This window comes from Hibiscus syriacus, unplaced genomic scaffold (genome assembly GCF_006381635.1).
Source record: "Hibiscus syriacus cultivar Baekdansim isolate YM2019G1 unplaced genomic scaffold, ASM638163v2 tig00113725_pilon, whole genome shotgun sequence".
Classification (NCBI taxonomy): domain Eukaryota; kingdom Viridiplantae; phylum Streptophyta; class Magnoliopsida; order Malvales; family Malvaceae; genus Hibiscus; species Hibiscus syriacus.
This window is the reverse complement of record NW_024063471.1, coordinates 3,447,981-3,468,477: the sequence shown is the minus strand read 5'-3', so window position 1 is coordinate 3,468,477 and position 20,497 is coordinate 3,447,981. Positions and strand designations below refer to the sequence as shown.

At 35.2% G+C, this 20,497-nt stretch overlaps 1 protein-coding gene across 1 annotated transcript; it reads right to left on the bottom strand.

Annotated features, from left to right (window-relative positions):
* Positions 1-16,210: 16,210 nt before the first annotated feature.
* Positions 16,211-16,863, bottom strand: LOC120187582 (basic leucine zipper 43-like). The gene has a single exon (XM_039191273.1). The coding sequence runs from the start codon at positions 16,827-16,829 to the stop codon at positions 16,284-16,286; it is 546 nt and encodes a 181-aa protein (XP_039047204.1). The 5' UTR covers positions 16,830-16,863; the 3' UTR covers positions 16,211-16,283.
* Between the last annotated feature and the right edge of the window lie 3,634 nt (positions 16,864-20,497).

Genomic DNA, 20,497 nt, shown 5'->3' with positions numbered 1-20,497 from the left:
TTGTCAATGCTCGAAGGAAGCTCACCTTGAAACATGTTTCTTCTTAGCAATTTATGGTAATATAGAGTGAACATTTAAGAAGTGATAACTTTTTTATTGTATTATGCGGGTAGTTATTCATAGCGAGACCATTTAAAACCAGACTATTAAGGTAATTTAATTCATATAGATCTATATATGGACTTAAGTTACAAGTATTTCTTCATTGATTCTGAACATAATAGTGTATCTTTAATATTTGTTGTATCATGGCTATCATAAAAATGAATCCTTCTGATACTCTAGGTGAACCTTGATAAATATAGGAGGGATATTGATACTCAATATTTGCATATCATTATTTAAATAGGGGTATCTATACCAATTAAAAAAATATATTATAGGCATCATTTGAAATGAGACATGAGTTAGTTGTCTAAGACTAATATAAAGTACTAGATCCTAGAATGTTGAAAATAACATGAAAGAGTATAGTTATCATCTTATAATAAATTGTTATCAATTTAAAAGTTCTATAATTTAGGAGTGATTAGTTCTATACTATGCAAATATTATTATAGATTATATATGATAGTTTAATGCTTATGTTTAGGTTCTAACTTTCTATATACTATTAGAATTTAACATTTTAAATTGAAACTCCAGAAATTCGAAATGGATAAGACTTGGATGGATTTCTCAAGGGTTAGCGCCGAATATCGAAATGGAATCGAAAACTTTCTAAATTTAGCTTTTCTGAATGCAAGCCAAGTGAATATGATTCTTTACCCTTGTCAGAAGTGTGTTAATATTAATTGGCACATTCGTGAAGTTGTGTATGAGCATCTAGTTGTTTTTGGATTTGTTCGGGGTATAGAAAATGGATCTTTCATGGAGAATTTATATCAGATATATCTGCTTCCACGAGTTATTCGACTTATCCTGCTTCTTCTCACCATCCAACTTTTAGAGAAGACGACATGGAAGGGATGTTACGAGATGCATTTAATATGCACAATCCCTTAATGGAGTATGTTACATAAAATTATTGTTAGAATGATGTTAATGATTTCATTGAGATGGGAAGAATTGGATGTGATGAAGAGCCAAATAGAGAAGCGACAAAGTTTTACAAGTTGCTGAATGAAATGAATGAACAACTTTATAGGGATCAAAGTTTTCAAAGCTTTCTTTCTGCATTCGTCTTTTCCCCTTAAAATGTCTGGGAGGGTGGAGTGGTAACTCCTTTATGCAATTATTGGAGTTACTAGGAGAAGTGTTTCCTTTTGCAACAATTCCTCAATCATGCAAAGATATGAAGAAAATGATAAATGATTTGGGTCTTGGATATGACAAAATTCATAGTTGTCCGAATGATTGTATGTTGTATTGGGGTGATCGAAAAAATCAGGAGTCTTGTCATGTATGGAGAAAATCTCGATGGATGACTAAGGATGCAGAAAATGTTATTGAGGATGAAGCTCAAACACGATCAAGAAAGAAACTGGTAAAGATTCTGTGATATTTTCCTCTCATTCCTAGGCTACAAAGATTGTTTATGTGCTCCAAGACTGCTGAGTCTATAAGGTGGCATCATGATGGCAGAACCGATGATGGATTATTACGACATCCTGCGAATTCTTTAGCTGGGAAGTCATTTGACAACAAGTATCCAAGATTTGTGACAGATCCTCAAAATGCCAGGCTCGATCTTGCAACTGATGGGTTTAATCCATTCAAAATCATGTGTACTTCTTATAGTACTTGGCCTGTTATACTTGTTCCATACAATTTGCCTCTATGGATTTGCATGAAACAATCATCTTTAATCTTATCCATGATAATCCCTGGCGAGAAAGGCCTCAGAAATGATATTGATATTTACATGCAGCCGCTAATTGCAGAGTTGAAGAAGTTATGGGAAGGGTCGAAACATATGATGTGTTTAAGAAGGAGAACTTTAATTTACGTGCGACTTTATAATGGACAATTAATGATTTTCTTGCGTATGCAAATTTATCTTGTTGGAGTACCAAAGGTCGTTATGCTTGTCTTTGTTGAGCTGCACAAAGATGTTCGAAGTGGTTGGTTAATGGAAAGAAGTTCTCCTATATGGTACATCGTCGGTGGTTACCTGATAATTATAGATTTAGATGTCAAAAGAATATGTTTGATAGTGATGAAGAGTTTCGAAATGCTCCTGACCAAACAACCGGGTCTGAAATATTCTCCATGTTGAAAAATATCAATTTTACTTATGGAAAGTTGAATCAACCAAGTAGTACACGATCAAAGAAATAGGCAAAGCAGGTCAATGAAGAGCTTAAAGTTGACCAACAGAGTGATGGTGAGTCTGTTGAAGAGGATGATCCAAATAAGGTAGACTTGTGGAAAAAGATGAGTATATTCTTCTAGTTGCCGTATTGGAAGAATCAGATTTTGAGACATAATATGGATGTAATGCATATTGAGAAGAATGTTTGTGAGAATATTATTGGGACCATTCTGAATGATGGCAGAAAATCTAAAGATATTCTCAAGAGTCGACTTGACTTAGTTGACATGGGAATTCGACATGATTTTCATCCGCAATTACATCCTAATGGAAAATATTTCTTGCCGCCTTCTATCTTTTCTCTTTCGAAGAAAAAAAAGAAGTGTTTTGCATGGTCTTGAAGAATATAAAAGTCCCAGGTGGGTTTGCATTAAATATATCTCGATGTGTCAGTGTTAAAGATCGAAGACTTTATTCTTTAAAGTCACATGATTATCACATATTAATGCAAGATTTACTGCCTGTAGCTGTACGCGATTGCATGTCGAGTAAGGTGATGTCTTGTATCATTGAACTTTCCAATATAATGAAATCCATCTTTGGGAAAGTTCTGATGGTTGAAGAACTTGATAAACTATAAGATTGAGTTGCCTTGACTTTATGCAACTTGGAGAAGATATTTTCGCCTTCATTCTTCACAATTATGATGCATCTGCTAATTCATCTTCCTCACGAAGCAAGAGTTGGTGGACCAGTTTTCTATCGATGGATGTACCCTATAGAGAGGTGCTAATTGAATTATACGTTTCAAATGACTATTGATTATACCTTTTAATTAAATGTATTTACAATTTACATTGTTTTCTGTATAGGTTCTTGGGCAAGTTGAAGTCTTACTGTCTTAATAAGCGTTATCTGGAAGGATCAATTGCTGAAGGGTATTTGGCAGAGGAATGTATGACATTTTGCTCTATATATTTGGAAGATGTTGAAACAAGATGGAATAACCCAAATAGAAATGATGTGTTCAGTACTAATGACTTACCTCAAGATTATTTGTTTGGAAGTTATGACCAACCACTTGGGAAAGTTGAAATTGCACACTTAGATGTCACGTCTTGGGTACCGGCACACCGATATGTTCTTTTCCATCACGATTCAATAGATCCCTTTTGAACGTAAGTCTTTCGGACCCAATACTAATGAAATTTCTTGATCTTTTATATTTATCATTCTTTAGTGACATAATATACTTTATAATGAGTTTAAAGAAGACTTGAGATCTCGTGCACGCTCCCGACGATTCAATAAAGAGATACATAAGTTATTAACGGAAACTTTTCTTGAATGGTTAGGCCTGACGGTAAGCAACTAAATCATTCCACATACTTATAAATAAAATATGTCTTGCTTTTTATATAGAAGCTAGTCCTTATATATGCACCATTCATGTGTAATAGGCAGAAGACATTCTATTAATAGTGTTCCAAATAGCCTTTGTGGTATGACAACTAGTAAGATGTACAAGAACATCTACACTCACTGTAGACAACAGCCAATAAGTAAGCAATTTGTTTTACTATGATACGCAACAAAATCAGGATTTTGAACTGCCATTCTTGAGTCGGATTGATCAAATTGAGTAGGAGCCGACTCATCTTCAGAAATAAACCTCAACAGCTCATAACCATCAATAATCAACATAACTTGATGGTTCCAAAGTAAAAAGGTAGAACCGGCTAGCTTCACAACATCAAGTTTTGGAATCTGTTGAATCGTCATATTAGAGATGCTTGGGGAGGTAGTGTGAATCGAACTTGTTTAGTATCAAGAGTCATTCTTGAGAACAGCACCGGTTAGGCAATCAACAAACAGGTTGTGTGCAGCAATTGAAGAAAACTCACAAACATAAAACAAATCAATTTAAGCAAACTACAATCCAATCATTGCAAACATGCCTCAAAAAATTGATAAAACAACTTAAGAGACTCAATTAAACAATACCTCAAAGATAATCCAACACATATCACTAGTTTACCCTTCTAGCAACGAATCATCACGAGTAAACGTCTGAATGATCACAAAACGGATACAATATTATCAAGAGCAGGTATTGAGATCAAAGAAACGATTGGAATCAAAGAATGCACAAATCAATTAGAAAAATGTTACCAGGAGCCAAGAACAAACGAAGAGCATTGCAAACATGCAGAGGAGGTAACAAAGGCCGAATCTTCATCAAATGATACCATGTCAATATCTATGGAAACAACTCTGATGAGGATAAAATAGGGGAATGAGAGACAATACTCTCTTCCATATTTCCATTCATAAGACTGTCATATCTCCAAGAGGAGATAGGTCAAATTATACAAATTGATAACTGAAGTTAGTTAGGGAACGGCCTAACATCCTGAACCTTCCAAAACTAACAACAGGAAAAAATCCTAAGTGATGCGGCACACACAACCTACTCTGCGCTCACTTCACTATGACATAATACTATAATAAGTTGTTTTAGTTCTACGGTGATTGACGTAGTTGGTTCAATCAAAGATTAAATTTTTAAGATTGATTTGGGAATATTAGTATATCGAAAAGAAAAGTAAGTTTCAAGGGTTTAGGTATGTAGACTGTAACCGATATAAATCCTGAAGTAAAATTTATTTCGATGATAGAAATGAATTGAGGTAAAATGAAACTCGAGGTTATTTTCATTTATTTAATTTTTTAAAGATTTACCTTAATTTACTTTTATTTGAAATCATGGCTTCTTTTCTTTTAATTTCACAACCCCTTTCTTTTCTTTATTTTTGTTTCAATAAGATCAAAGCAATTCAACTATAAAAGCTCCTTAGTCCTTGCGGAACGACTCTTCTTCTATTTACTACATTTAATTTAATTTTTATTTTTTTATTTTGAGAATAAATAATTTTATTTTATAGTTGCGATGTTCGTCAATTAATCTAAAGTATTGAAGTTTTACATTTATGTTTAAACATAATATTAATCTAAAGTGTTTAAATTTTATGTTTAAGTTTAAACAAAATATTAACCTAAAGTGTTATAACTTACTAATTTAAAGCATAAACCTAAGCATAAAACAGTACTCCCTACAAACAGCTTCCTCGCCCATGTTGGGCGTTGGAAATAAAATTCCCCATATAGGGCTCTAACCAAATTATTTCTTGAACTGGGGTGTTTGCTTTGGTGACCTCATTGGTCGCCAAGTGCTCCATAAGTCGCCAAGTACTCCTTGCAACAAAGTCTCCTTTGTTGCAGCAACTCTTCTCTCTTCCCTCGCTGTTACAACTCCATAGGTCGCCAAGTGTTCCATAGGTCGTCGTGTCCTCCATAGGTCACCGTGTTCTCCTAGAAACCTATGGAGGTCGCTGTGTGCTCCTGGAGACCTATGGTGGTCACTGTAGCAATTGTAACATCCTCAATACCTGGTTAGTGACTAAATTATAAAATTTTAGAATTTAGGGATAAAAGTAGACAAGTTGAATAGTTCAATGATTTATGTAGAGATATTTCCTGAAAGTTATTAGTAATTATTAAAGGAGATTAAGGGCAAAATGGTATTTGTTATCTAAAGATAATTATCTTATCTCTTTATTAAGAGATAAGCTTGTGGGGAGAGTTATCTGGAAAACTCTTCTCCCTTCTTCTTCCTCCTCCACGTGAGAGCTCAAGCAAAGGTAAGATTTCTTGTTGTTGATTAATAGCTGAAATTTAAGGTTGAGTTTTGATTATTAGGTGATAATTAAGCATAAGGAGAGCTTAAATTATCTTAAAACAATAAGATGAAGAGAATAGAGGGAATTAGAGAAAAGAGAGGAATAAGTGAAATCTTCAAAGAGGATTTTTTAATGAGGTTTTAGAGTGAATTTGACTTTTCATCAATCTAATTAACATGTATGAAGTGTTAGAATTGGATTTGTAACATGTTAAAATTTGGGTGTGATTCTTAAATTTCTTAAGGAGAATAGGATATGGAGGTTAAAGAAGTGATTATTGAGTATAAATGAGTGCAAATATGTATATGTAAGTTAGGAATATGAACGAGGATGAAATATGAAGCATTTAAGTTGGATTAAATGGATTTTCGGGCTTAAAATGCAATTTCTGGGCAAGGTATATCGATACACATTCAAAGTGTATCGATGCACCCTTTAAAGAAGAAACATCGAATGCAATTAGTGCATCGATTCATAAGGAGTGGATCGATGCACCTCCTTAATAATAAAACATCGAATGTATATAGTGTACTGATGCATGGGTAGTGCATCGATGCACCTGTTAAGGGATGCATCGATGCACTTCAATGGGAAATGGAATAGATCGTTATTCAGTTTATGAAATGATAGATTAAAGTATATCAATTAGATACTAATATGTATCAATGTATGATTATATAGATATTGAGCACGAACAAGTCCGGGTCGATTGTCAAGTTAAGATTCGATCGAAAGAGAGAAAAATCATAAAGTGGATTGGAACGTAGTGAGGCCAAGGTGAGTGCACATTAGATAGTGTATTATGTTTAATGGAAATAAGACTTGTAACAAGTCTATTTCCTATAGTAGAATGCATGAATTCATTAATATGAGTATATGTTTGATATGTTATGTGTGTGTTATTGATTGTTACATATGTTAATGATATGAGTGAATAAATGTTTATATGATACATGTTAAGTGTCCATGATATATGCACACATGATAATATGATATAAGTTAAATTATGTAATATGATACATAACTATGAGATAAGTGAATAAATGTATATATGATAGAGATTATGTATGTGATAAATGAATGATATGAAAAGTGACATGAACTACGTGAAAAGAAGCTACCTGATTACAGGTACATGTGAAAGAAGTTATGAGTTTATATGAACATGTGATATGAATGTGTATATGTGATACTTGAAAGTGAATCATATTATTATATGAATATGAGAAATGATATGATAAAAGCTATGAGCATATGAGATATGACTATGTGAAACGATATAAAAGAGAATGCCCATGTAAGTGTTAGGAGAGCTAGAGGTATAGTTGGCATGCCAAGAGTCGAGGGTCTATGTGGTCCTTCGAGACATAGTGGTCCTTCAGAACATATGTGATATGTGGACCTTCGGGACAGTGGTCATTCGGGATATAGTGGTCCTTCGGGACATAGTGGTACTTCGGGGCATAGTGGTCCAACGGGACGAATTCTACGCGCCCCTAGTGGGAATTATACGAGCTGTGGTGACAGCATAGTGCACAACCTCAATAGACTCACATATCTATACTTCTCACATGTGTACATGGGCTAATAAATAGATAATTGTGAAATCAATGTATGTGATATATGTATATGAATTGCATGATATGATATATGTGTGATATAGGTTATTGTGTTTGTTACATGAATATATGTTGATGTATATGTGAGTGAGTAAAAATGACTTATATATGATGGTATAAGAATTTGTTATAAGTTATAGAATATGAATGTAAGAGATCATATGAATAAGAAATAAGAGATATGAAGTATAATAGTATAGGAGCAGGATAAAAACATAAATGATTATATGTATGTAATTGTTATATGAAAAGCATATGAGTGAGATGATTTGATATGATGTTTATGATATGATAATAATAGTTGTTCCTGCATGATTACAAGTTAGAGTTTACATTATATATTTATTCGCCTCACTAAGTCATAGACTTAGCGTGTGAGTGTTTCACACGCAGGTTCTTACAAGCTTATGGATTGTTGAGGTGCAAGTCAGGTCAACATTTTTCCTTATAAAGTTTGAGATCGGAAAATAGATTATTTAAATGTATTTTATGGTATAAAAGTCTAGTTGGCATGTATTTAAAAGATTTGAATTGTATAAGCTCTGAATAGTTCTGTAAACGTTTTGAATAAGTTATATGTTATAAAAGTTTTAAATTACTCACTATTTTATACGAGTAAATGTTTTAAAAAGTCAATGTGAGACATCAGACTCGGATCCAGGTCGAATTCGAGTTGGGGGTGTTACATCAATTATCCTACTTAAGCAAATAATTATTCGACTGCACTATATAAAATCTTTTTTCCAGCATTATTCAACAACTTTTTCCCCCTACAAGTTTACATGATCTCAACTAACTTTTAATATTTAAGTATATCACCGACTTAAAACAATTATTATTTCAAACATTATTATTAAATATTGGTGGACCACAAATCATTACTATTTCAAATTTTTAATAAAAAACATTAACTTCTATAAACTCACAAGACACTGTCAACCTTCAATATAGTTTATCAAATATTGGTGGTCTTCAACAGCACAACATACATTAACCATATTTTTTTCAAACATGTAGGGCCTACAAACCTACAACATTCAATATTTAAATATTTTATCAAACAATATGGTCCATAACAATACAACATTCAGTAAATTTCTAGATAAAAGCATTATCAATATATTTTCTCATAACATATCAAATATACAAACAATCATAAAGTCAGCATACCATAATTTATCATAATTTATTATAAATTTACAATTGCATATCACAAATCCTTATCATAACTTAACAATTACATATCACATATGCCTTAAACAGATACCATTAACAAAAATCCTAAAACCTCAGCAAAAGAAAAATAATTGCATACACTTCTACTAAACAATTTATTAATAGAGGATAACATTTTATTAATAGAGCATGCTTGAGTGACTTAGCCAAGTGTTTCTATTTTAGAAAATCAATAACATAACAAAAACACTAAAACCTAGACCGTCATATGAATTTATCATAACAAAAATCCAGATAAAACCCAATAATTTATTATGTCAAAACATAGGTTTTCTATCAAACCCAAAAGAAGCTTACCATAAAGCATAACATTGGCTCCCATTTACTGTAGCCTCCATGTAAGTACCATATTCCTTTAAAACTTAGTTTTGTTGCTTAATACTTTACTTGCTAAATCAAAGTATTCTATGTTTTTTTGTTCTTAATCCTAGGTTTTCCCCATTTTTCCCACATGAATCTCCTTTTTTTTCAGACTAGTTTTTCTCTCAAACTCTCTCTCTTAGCTGGTTTTTGTTGATAATGCTTTAGACGTTATTCCACATTGAGTCGGAAATACCACATACAAGAGTATTTATAGTGTCCATTCTTCTCTTTCTTGTTGAATGATAGAGAACAAGAGACCATCTCACACGTCACCGCCATCAGTCTGTCTTGGTTCGACTTGACTCGTGGTCGTGGTAATACGTGTCTTCAAATACATTTGTGTGTGTACTATATTTTTGGAGAATATTCATAAGAACTTCTCTATAAACAATGACTGTGAAAGAATTTTTTTCTTTGAGTTTTATAGGATGAACAATGAACTGTTATTCGATTCATAATTTACAAATGTGTAACAACTGTATTAGCCATTGTTTTGAATTCTGTAAATTGTTAGATGTAATGAGAGGCATAATTACCTCTTGTCTTGTTTGAATATAAGATGTATCTGGACAGTATTTCAATTGTATAGAGTAAATTGAATAGTTGTTATGTTGCATCAGTTACGGGCTTAATTGCAAGTTAATTAGCTGTTATAACAACTATTCTTGAATTATGAACCTGGACAGCTTTGAAGCCAGGTTCATTCGTTTATGAAAGGCATTGAAATTGGGAATATTAAAATCAAAATTAAATATGATTTTTTGCTTGGACGATTTTGTGTCTAAACCTATCATATAAATAGAAAAGCGTTTTCAGCTTCTCAAATCATATAACAACTCGAAAATCCTCTCAATTCCTCTCTAAAGCTTCCTAAGCTTTCTACGAATTTTCCAGTGCAACAAAAAAGTAGTACCACCGTAGTCCACTCTAGTTTCGGGTGCACGGATTCTCGGAACGACCATGTTAACCTTGGGGAAAATCTGCCTAATTCAACGATTACACACATGAGGGTGAATTTATTTCTAAGACAATGGTTTTATCACGATACAATTTTAGTTTTCATTTACTGATTTTATTTTAATTTGTCCTGTTCGTGCTAACGTTATGTTATTGCAGTATTATATATCCAACCGTTTTCTCAAACGAGTGGAAAAAGAAAGAGTTTATGCCTAATAACTTTTTGTTCCCCCTTTTTTTTCTTTATGCTTTCCTTTGTATGATCTTAAAAGTAGGGTTCATTTTTATCAATTAAATATTCGAGCGTTGATCAAATGAATTTCAATTGTTTTCTAACATGGCCAAATCCATCCATGTAAACAGTTAATACGCCATCTAAATTTTTTTCACGTTTGTTAACTGGTTGAGTAATCATTTTATAAATAATCGATAACATTAGTGATGGATAACGGTGTAATGTACTGTTATGTATGGCTCATAAAAAGTCTCGTTGTGGGGTTACGAATTATGTGGGTTGGGGGTGTGGGGGCGCAGCCCCCGCGGTACGGTACAGGGTTGATTTTGTAATTATGTACCAGGGTTTTCTATTATAAATAGAGATGTAACCTAGACCTAAAAAATCATTGAATAAAACTTCTAGCGCCGCCTAGGCACCGAGGACGTAAGCACATTGCCGAACCTCGTAAAATTCTCGTGTTCTTTCGTTTTCTTTACCCGTTTTCGTCAACAATTGGTATCAGACGTCAGGAGCAAAATTCGAAGTCGCGAAATTCGATGGTCAGGGTAACTTCGGATTATGGCAAACGAGGGTGAAGGATCTATTGGCGCAGCAAGGGATCTTGAAGGCTTTGCGACCTACAAAGCCGGCGTCGATGGATGAGGAAGATTGGGAAGAATTGCAGCAGCGAGCGGCAGGAACCATACGATTATGCTTGGCGGACGAGGTCATGTATCACGTCATGCATCTATCGTCTCCAGACGAAATTTGGAGGAAGTTGGAAAGTCAGTTTATGTCCAAATCCTTAACGACAAAACTATATCTGAAGCAGCGGCTGTATGGGCTGAAGATGCAGGACGATCACGATTTGGCGCAACACGTGAATGTCTTCAATCAAATCGTTTCTGATCTGGCTCGGCTTGATGTGAAAATTGAAGATGAAGACAGAGCGATGATTCTATTGTGTTCGTTGCCTTCCTCTTACGAACACATGGTGACTACTCTTACATATGGGAAAGAGACTATCAACGTTGAGGAGATTACTGCAGCCTTGTTGGCTCACAACCAGCGGAAGCAGAATGCAGGGGAAAGCTCTCAAGCCGATAGCTTATATGTCAAGGGTAATCGAGATCGTGGACGGAAGCCAGAGAAGGCAGGGTTCGGGAAGCGGAATTCCAGATCCAAATCCAGGGATAAGAAGACGATTCACTGTTACAAGTGCAAGGAGGCGGGACATATGAAGCGAGACTGTCCGAAGTTGAAAAAGCAGACCGATGAGAAGCGTGATGGCTCATCCAAGTCTGTGAACGTGGTCGAGGATGATACTTCTGATTGCAGTGAGGGTGATATGCTTTCTATTTCAACGACACAATTGACGGATGCTTGGATTCTTGATTCTGGATGTTCTTATCACATCACGCCAAATAGGGAATGGTTTTCGACATACAGGCCGGTTAATTCTGGTTCGGTTTATTTGGGTGATGATCGATGTTGCAATATTGTTGGTATTGGTGATGTCAGAATTAAGATGCACGATGGCTCCGTTCGGACGTTGAGTGGTGTTCGACATATCCCAGACTTGAAGAAGAATTTGATTTCCTTGGGCACTTTGCACAAGAATGGTTTTATCCCTAAGGCTGACGAGGATAGGGAAACCATTCGGATTGTTAAAGGAGCATTGACTGTGATGAAAGGCAAGATGACTGCAGGGAATATCTACAGATTGTTAGGGAGTACCGTTGCAGGTGGAGTTCACTCTGTTGAGTCCTGTGATGATACGACAAAATTGTGGCATATGCACCTTGCTCATCTTAGTGAACGTGGTATGGCAGAATTACACAAGAGAAACTTGTTGCATGGTGTCAAAAGCTGTAAGCTCGATTTTTGCAAGTATTGTGTTCTTGGTAAACAGACTAAAGTCCGTTTCAAGACTGCGAAGCACACAACTCAAGGGATTCTTGATTATGTGCATTCTGATGTATGGGGGCCTTCCACGACATCGTCTTTGGGTGGATCTAGGTACTATGTTACTTTTATTGATGATTTTTCACGGAAAGTTTGGGTGTATTTTTTGAAACAGAAATCTGAAGTTTTTGAGAAGTTCAAGTTGTGGAAAGCTGAGGTAGAAAACCAAACAGGACGAAAAATCAAGTGTTTGCGGTCTGATAATGGTACGGAGTACACAGATTCACAGTTCCTACAATTCTGTAAGGAGCATGGGATTCAGAGGCATTTTACAGTGCGCAAGACACCACAACAGAATGGTGTTGCGGAACGAATGAACAGGTCGTTGAATGAAAGAGCCAGATGTTTGCGGTTGAATGCGGGGCTTCCCAAACACTTCTGGGCTGAGGCTGTTAACATGGCGTGTTACCTTATCAACAGATCGCCAAGGGCATCGCTGGCTGGGAAAGTTGCAGAAGAGGTATGGACTGGTCATGATGTTAGTTTTGATAACTTACGGATTTTTGGTTGTCCTGCTTATGTGCATGTACCTGCTGATGAGAGATCCAAACTTGATGCAAAATCGAAGGAGTGCATTTTTCTGGGTTACAAGAAAGGTGTCAAAGGATTCAAGTTCTGGGATCCAGTTGCGAAGAAAGTTGTGATTAGTAGAGATGTCGTTTTTGATGAACAGTCTATGTTGCAGCAGAAGCAAGACACGACAGTGGTAGATTTCGAGCAGTTTCCAGTTGAGAAACCATAAACTTCTCAACCGACTTCTGGTGGTTCCACTACGGATGATTTGCAGGATTATAGTCTCGCCAGAGACAGGGTGAGACGGACGAATATAAAGCCTCCGAACAGATTGGGTTTTGAAGACTTGGTATCTTTTGCACTTACTGTTAGCAGTGATGATCCAGTTACTTTTCATGATACCGTTACTAGTCAGGAAAACGACAAGTGGATGGCAGCCATGGTTGAGGAGATGGAGTCTTTGAATCACAATCGCACATGGGAGTTAGTTCCCCTTCCTGAGGGTAAGAAGCCGATTGGTTGCAAATGGGTGTATAAGAAGAAACCAGCAGTAACAGAAAAAGAGGGGGAGAAGTTCAAGGCTCGTTTGGTAGCGAAGGGTTTTTCACAGCAGAAAGGAGTTGATTATGATGAAATCTTTTCTCCTGTGGTCAGGCACACTTCAATCCGAGCAGTACTTGCATTGGTGGCTAGTTGGGATTTGCATTTAGAGCAGATGGATGTTAAAACTGCTTTTTTGCATGGTGATTTAGAGGAGCAGATCTACATGCGGCAACCTGAAGGTTTCACTCAACCTGGAAACGAGCATTTAGTTTGCAGATTGAAGAAATCTTTGTACGGGTTAAAACAGTCTCCGAGACAGTGGTATAAACGGTTTGACTCCTATATGATCAAGATTGGCTACAACCGATGTGAGTATGATTGTTGTGTCTATGTTAAGAGCCTTGATGATGGTTCTTTTATTTTTCTATTACTGTATGTTGATGATATGTTGATTGCTGCGAAGAACATGGATGATGTTATCGGTTTGAAAACTTTATTGAGTCAGGAATTTGATATGAAAGATTTAGGTGCTGCAAAGAAAATTCTTGGAATGGAAATTTGCAGGGACAGAGACTCAAGGAAACTGCAGCTATCTCAACGGGGTTATGTTGAGAAAATGCTAGAAAGGTTTGCGATGAGCAGCGCGAAACCAGTTAGCATTCCATTGGCGAATCACTTTAAGCTCTCATCAGAACAGTGCCCTAAGACAGATAAGGAAGCTGAAAATATGGCAAAGGTTCCGTATTCTAATGCTGTTGGCTGCTTGATGTATGCGATGGTATGTACTCGTCCTGATTTAGCTCATGTTGTTAGTCAAGTTTGTAAGTACATGTCTAAACCTGGTAAGCAACATTGGGATGCAGTCAAGTGGATCTTTCGGTACTTAAAGGGTACTGTGGGACATGGAATTGTTTTTGGGAGTCAGCGGGATAATCCTTTGGTTGTAGGATATGTGGATTCAGATTATGCAGGTGACTTGGATAATAGAAGATCTACGACAGGGTATGTGTTTACTCTTGGTGGAGGGCCTATTTGCTGGAAGTCTACTGTTCAATCTGTCGTGGCACTATCTACAACTGAAGCTGAATACATGGCAGCGGCTGAAGCTGCAAAAGAAGCTTTATGGCTTACTGGTTTAGTGAAGGAGTTGGGTGTTCAACAAGGTGGAGTTCAGTTGCTTTGTGATAATCAAAGTGCTATTCACTTGGCTAAGAATCAGGTGTATCGTGCTAGAATTAAACATATTGATGTAAGGTTCCACAAGATCAGAGAGTTGGTTGCATCTGGAGAGGTTTTGTTTCAGAAGGTACATACTGATGAGAATGCCGCTGATATGTTCACCAAGCCAGTTACGACAGACAAGTTCAAGCATTGCTTGGACTTGTTGAATGTTTCGAGTTGTTAAAGAAGCAAGGTAACCCAACCCACATTGAAGTTTCCAAGGGGCAGGATATTCGCCAAGGTGGAGATTTGTTATGTATGGCTCATAAAAAGTCTCGTTGTGGGGTTACGAATTATGTGGGTTGGGGGTGTGGGGGCGCAGCCCCCGCGGTACGGTACAGGGTTGATTTTGTAATTATGTACCAGGGTTTTCTATTATAAATAGAGATGTAACAGAGATGTAACCTAGACCTAAAAAATCATTGAATAAAACTTCTAGCGCCGCCTAGGCACCGAGGACGTAAGCACATTGCCGAACCTCGTAAAATTCTCGTGTTCTTTCGTTTTCTTTACCCGTTTTCGTCAACATGTACCCATTATTTAACCACCACCCACAGTTATTCAAGACATACGTGATATCAAAATATGCTTTTATTTCATCTTTATTTCTTTTAAAATTAATTTCAAATCAAGTCAATATTTCAATTTTTATTATTTCAATTTTATTGATGGTTATCCGATAAATTTAGTTTTATGATAAATTATTTTTAATTTTTTTTACTATTTAGATTTTTAGATGACCACCCTAATTCTCTTAAACCCAAAACAAAATCCTAAACCCAAAACAAAAGTTTTTGTGTTGAAGTCTCATAAGTTTTAAAATTAATTTAAAAATATTTATTCTAATAGAAGTATAGAGGATGATAAGACAATTTTATTGTTGTGTAGAGTGAATGAGAAAAATTATCAAGAATAATAGTTCTAACCAAAGCGGCGAAAAAGATTTTTTAAGTAGGGATGAATTAACAGGTGTTAGTGGAGTGATTGTTTACTTTAAATTTTTAAATTTTTTTATATTTTAAATATTTTTATATTTTTAAGAATAATTTGTTTTTAATATAAAATTTTACATTCACTTTTATGTACATGTTTTTTTCTTCTGTAATTTAATTCCATTCTTTACTTTCTCGGTAATTTTTACAGATTACAAAAGTTATCACATCTTTTTATGTTATAAACTGCTTTTGATGTTTTTCCATTGATCAACAAGCTGAAAATTATTACTTTGAATTACATTAGCGGATAGGGTTTTTTTTTTTTTTCCTTTCAAATGATTTTTCTTGGTATATAGTAATTGTTCTGAACGGTGAAGCCACTAAAACCAGCCACCTCCACCATTATTTCTCAGTGCTATTTACTGTTCATTGTCTAATTCATTTCTCAAGTGAAATTTCTGTAACCAAATTTGGAGTGATTGATAAAACGACTAATGGGGGAAGAAAGACATGATTGATTGTTAAATTTGGTTCTGATGGATTAGTATGCGGCGAGAAGACCTGCAAAAACAGTTGTTTTCAAAGTATATAAAATGATCAAAAGATGTTATTGCGGTTTGATTTCTAATCTAGTACAGCTCAAACTATAGGGATTGTTTATTTATGGCATCTCAATGAAGCAAATCTACAGAGTTAGCAATGGATTGGTTTGTTGACGTCTCAGCTCTCAGGTAAGCAGTGTTGCAGGGAACCTCTTCCAGCTCCGTCAATGCGAGTGAAAGCGGCCGGGCTGCCGATCGCTATATCGATTGCCATTCGACGAAGTTCGGAGGCTTCTTCCTTGAGCCTTGCATTTTCTCGAACAACTTGGTCATGGTACTCTGATACATGGTTTAATTTGCCTGTGAGATTCTGGTTCTCATTCCGAAGCCTAATTACCTGCGACCAGAGTTCATCAAGGTGCTTCTGTTTCCGCATCCTCGACCGACGAGCGGATTCCCGATTCGATATCAACCTCCGTTGTTTCCGCACATCGACGATCATGCTCGGCTGATGTTCTTCAGCTTCATCTGAAGTAGAAGTACACAAGGACTGTGCAACGAACTCATGAACCGCTGGGGTGTGTTGGGAATTGGATTGGCTGTTTGAGAATCTGTCGAAACAGAAAGCTGGGATTGTGTTTTGGATCGTGTTAAGGTTGTCTGGAATCAGGATTTGGTTTTCTGGTGCCAGGTAATGAAGCCCAATGAGGTCACCAGGAAACATGGTTCTAAGTTCTGAGGTTAATGTCTGAGGGTGATTAAGGGTTGAGAATTGCAATGTTTTGCTGTGATTGTTGAGCACTTGCAGGTTTTATATGAAGGAAAAGCTTATGAGGTGGGCCAGTTTCGGCAACCTGTGTAACAGTTCCGGTGCGTATAACATCAGAAATCAAACATTTATTAATAATGGGAATGCCACTAAGCATGTTCTTGTAGACATCATTTTTCTTAAAAGATAGAACTAGCAAGAGTTATTTCCTAAGATGACTCTTCTACCATCATATCTTTTAAAGCAACAACCACACCAATAAACGTGCAACAACTGAGCAAGGAGTCTAGTTGCATTAGGATTCTATTGTTAATAAGATTCTAAAAATAGTTAGTTTTTTTCACTATAAATACATGTAATACTCCCCATTTGTAAGACACGATTTACATACAAGATACAGAGGAAAGCACGAAAAAATACAAAGGCAAAGCTATTGTAAACGATTCGAAAAGGAAATAAAAGGTAGCATCTTTTTTTTTACATTGATTCGTTCATTTCTCGCATGTGCATGTTATTTTTCTTGAGATTTGGTTTGAATAACCCAAAGCGTGGGTTGCGTCGATGACCAAAAAGGAGTGGAGTTTCGAAGTTTCGAACCTAGATCTACTCCCGATACATGTTCATTTTTTTTTTGAAGTATTTAATATTCCCCCTAAGTCAATCTTAATCTTTAATTTACCTTGAAATTTACCCTTTAATTTTACTTTTATATTAATTTCGTCCCCTATATATATATATTTTTAATTATATTTTTATTTATTTATTTACTATATTCCTCTTTTTTATTTATATTATATTATTTTTATTATATATATCTTATATTATTATATATATATATTATATGTATGTATAGATTTATTAATTTTTCTCCATTTACTATGTATATATTTTTTCTTAATATTATATTTTATACGTTTTTATATATATTTTCTTAATATTCTATTTTTATTTTTATTTATTTATATATATATATATATATTATATTTTTACTTTATTTTATTTTTTCTATTATTTTTTTCTTAATATCATGTATATCTTTTATTTTTTATTTGTTTTACTTAGTATTATATATTTATTATTTTTACTTGTTTTAGTAAATATTACTTTATATGTAAATATTATTTTTATTCCTTTTTATTTTCTTTTACCTTTTTTTTATTTTTTTACTCCATTAATTTTTTCCTTTATATGTGTCTTTGTTTTTTAACATTTTATTCATTTTGTTTATTTTTATTAGTTTTTACGTGTTTTGTTATTTTCCATTTTTTCTTATTTTATTTATTATTATCACATTTGCACACTTGCTATCCTAATTCGATTTTATACTTCGATATGAGTCAAACGTTTTTTATCTTTTAAGGGTATTCAAATCAATCAATTGTAAGTAATTTGAATCGAGTCTGTTAAATTTTAATTTAAATTTTGAATTTTCGCAACTAAGACAACCGACAAATTAATTGGTACCGAAAGGGCAGTTCAATGGTGCTAATCCTTCCTTGACTGTAACCGACTCCCGAACCCGACACATTTCTGGTATAAACGCAGATCAGGTAAGATGGTGTCCGACCCACCTAAATTCGTTTTAAAATGGTCGGTGGCGACTCCAATCCACAATTTTCAAGTCGAAGCCCAATTTCAGGGCCCAACCGAAAGACGGTTACGACAGCTTGGCGACTCCGCTGGGGAAAGGTAAGTGAGTCAAGCCGAAATTAATTTTCGGTTGTCTTTTTTAGCGAAAATTACAAGTTTAAATTTTAATTTATTTATTCGATTCCAATTATTTATCTTTGATTATTTTTTTTCAAATAAATAGTTGTACTAACGTTTTTTCAATGATTTCAGATTTTCAAAGTTTTTCATCTAAGGCTCTATACCCGAGCTCTGAACCCTATTTAAGTAGGGTGAAAGCGACGCCTTCGTGAGAATTTATTCTCCGTGCAGGCCTAGAAAGTAACCTTCAGGATTCATATACCTTATGTCTTCGTGTGAATTTATTCACCGTGCGGACATAAAGGAATGTTTTCTCTCGAGTTTAACTTAGTCCACACGAGCTTGTAATGGGCTTAGGACTAAGGGTCTGGCAAGCCCAAGGGGGCACCAGCAAGGAGAACTCGGTTACCTTTTTTCGAACCTAAACCGGGAGGCTATGGAGAATTAGAGCCCACCCCAAAAACCTCGTTCCAAACCCTAGGCTGCTTTGTTTCATGTTTTACTTTCTATTCAAAGCATGCGAACTAGATAAATATGCGGTTAGGATTTGTATGGAATTAGCATGCGGGATAGAGATCATGTCCGGGTAGGAATTAAAGCATGTGGGGTAGATATCATGTGGGGTAGGACCTTTAATTTTCATTATTATTATCTTTACCTTACTAACTCTTTTCAATTTTTCTCTCTTTTATTTTATTTCCATGATCTGCATCATTCAAAAGAGGTGTTGATCCACACAAAAAAAATGTGTTCGTTAACCATAAATAATTTTCATTAATGGACAAAGGGGTTGAAATACAAGAGATGAAAAATGCAGGGGTCCGGCTATGGTCAGAAAAGACTCAGAAAGAAAATGAGGACAATTTGCAAGATAACTGTGTGTCACATTCGATCAAGAAGACATGGTGCCCACAATCAAGTACATCAAAAGTTAACTTTTTAAAAATGGGTTGACAAAGGTGGCAGGGGCAAGACGAGAAAAAGGTTACTGACCTCGAGAGTCCATTCAAAGACAACAAGAACAAAGATGGCAAGCCACTGTCGACAAATTCAAGAAACAAGCAAATGAAATTTGGATAATCCCTTTGATGGAGGATTTCAATTGAATTTCCGATTCAGCAAAGGATGAAAGCCAGAGATGCAGTCATTCAACACTTTTTGGGAACCAGTTCAAAAAAACAACTCAACATTTTCACGGTTCATCCAGAGAGGCCGGAGTAGTTCAACAGGTTATTCAACCGGTGAAAGACGAAGGCAAATGACTAGTCAACCTGTTCAGGGACTAGAGGATTTAGTCTGGATGTACCTTTAAATATGTTTATTGTCTCTTAAAAGATAAAAAAAATTTGTCCCAATAAAGGTTATTTACAATAACAGACATGTTTTTGGATCAATGCCTTAAACATTTCATGCATTTTTGCATTTTGCATCGACATTTCGTTTTTAAGCATTTTCATAAACATGAAATTTCTTCATGGAGAATTCGATGAAGTGGTTTTAACCACATGACACCACATGGAAGCAAGATTGTAAAATCAAAAGGAAAAAACTGAAATCATAACGAATGAGTTCGATCAGCTGGTTGTACGACTAAGCCTGCCAAGATGATCTGAGAAAATAGTCCACATATCCTAAGGGCTACGATGTTGAAGCTGTTTGTAGTTGCCACATAGGATGCTCCAAACATTTATTTGAGAACTATAAGGCGCTGAAGCGCGAGATCCAAAACCTGATGGGTTCAGGGGCACGGACAGCTGAAGAAGGGGGAATTGCACATACCATTTGCACCTAGAGGATTGTTTTGTTTGAACACGTCTTTGATCTTTTGCTTAGTCTTTTAAACGATTGAATTTATGCTACTTTCTAAGGTGAGCAATTGAACAAATTTTAATCTTTAGTTCTTCGAATATTAA

Bases quoted from the DNA above. Each gene is read 5' to 3' on its own strand.
- LOC120187582 (XM_039191273.1), bottom strand. From the start codon at position 16,829: ATGTTTCCTGGTGACCTCATTGGGCTTCATTACCTGGCACCAGAAAAC.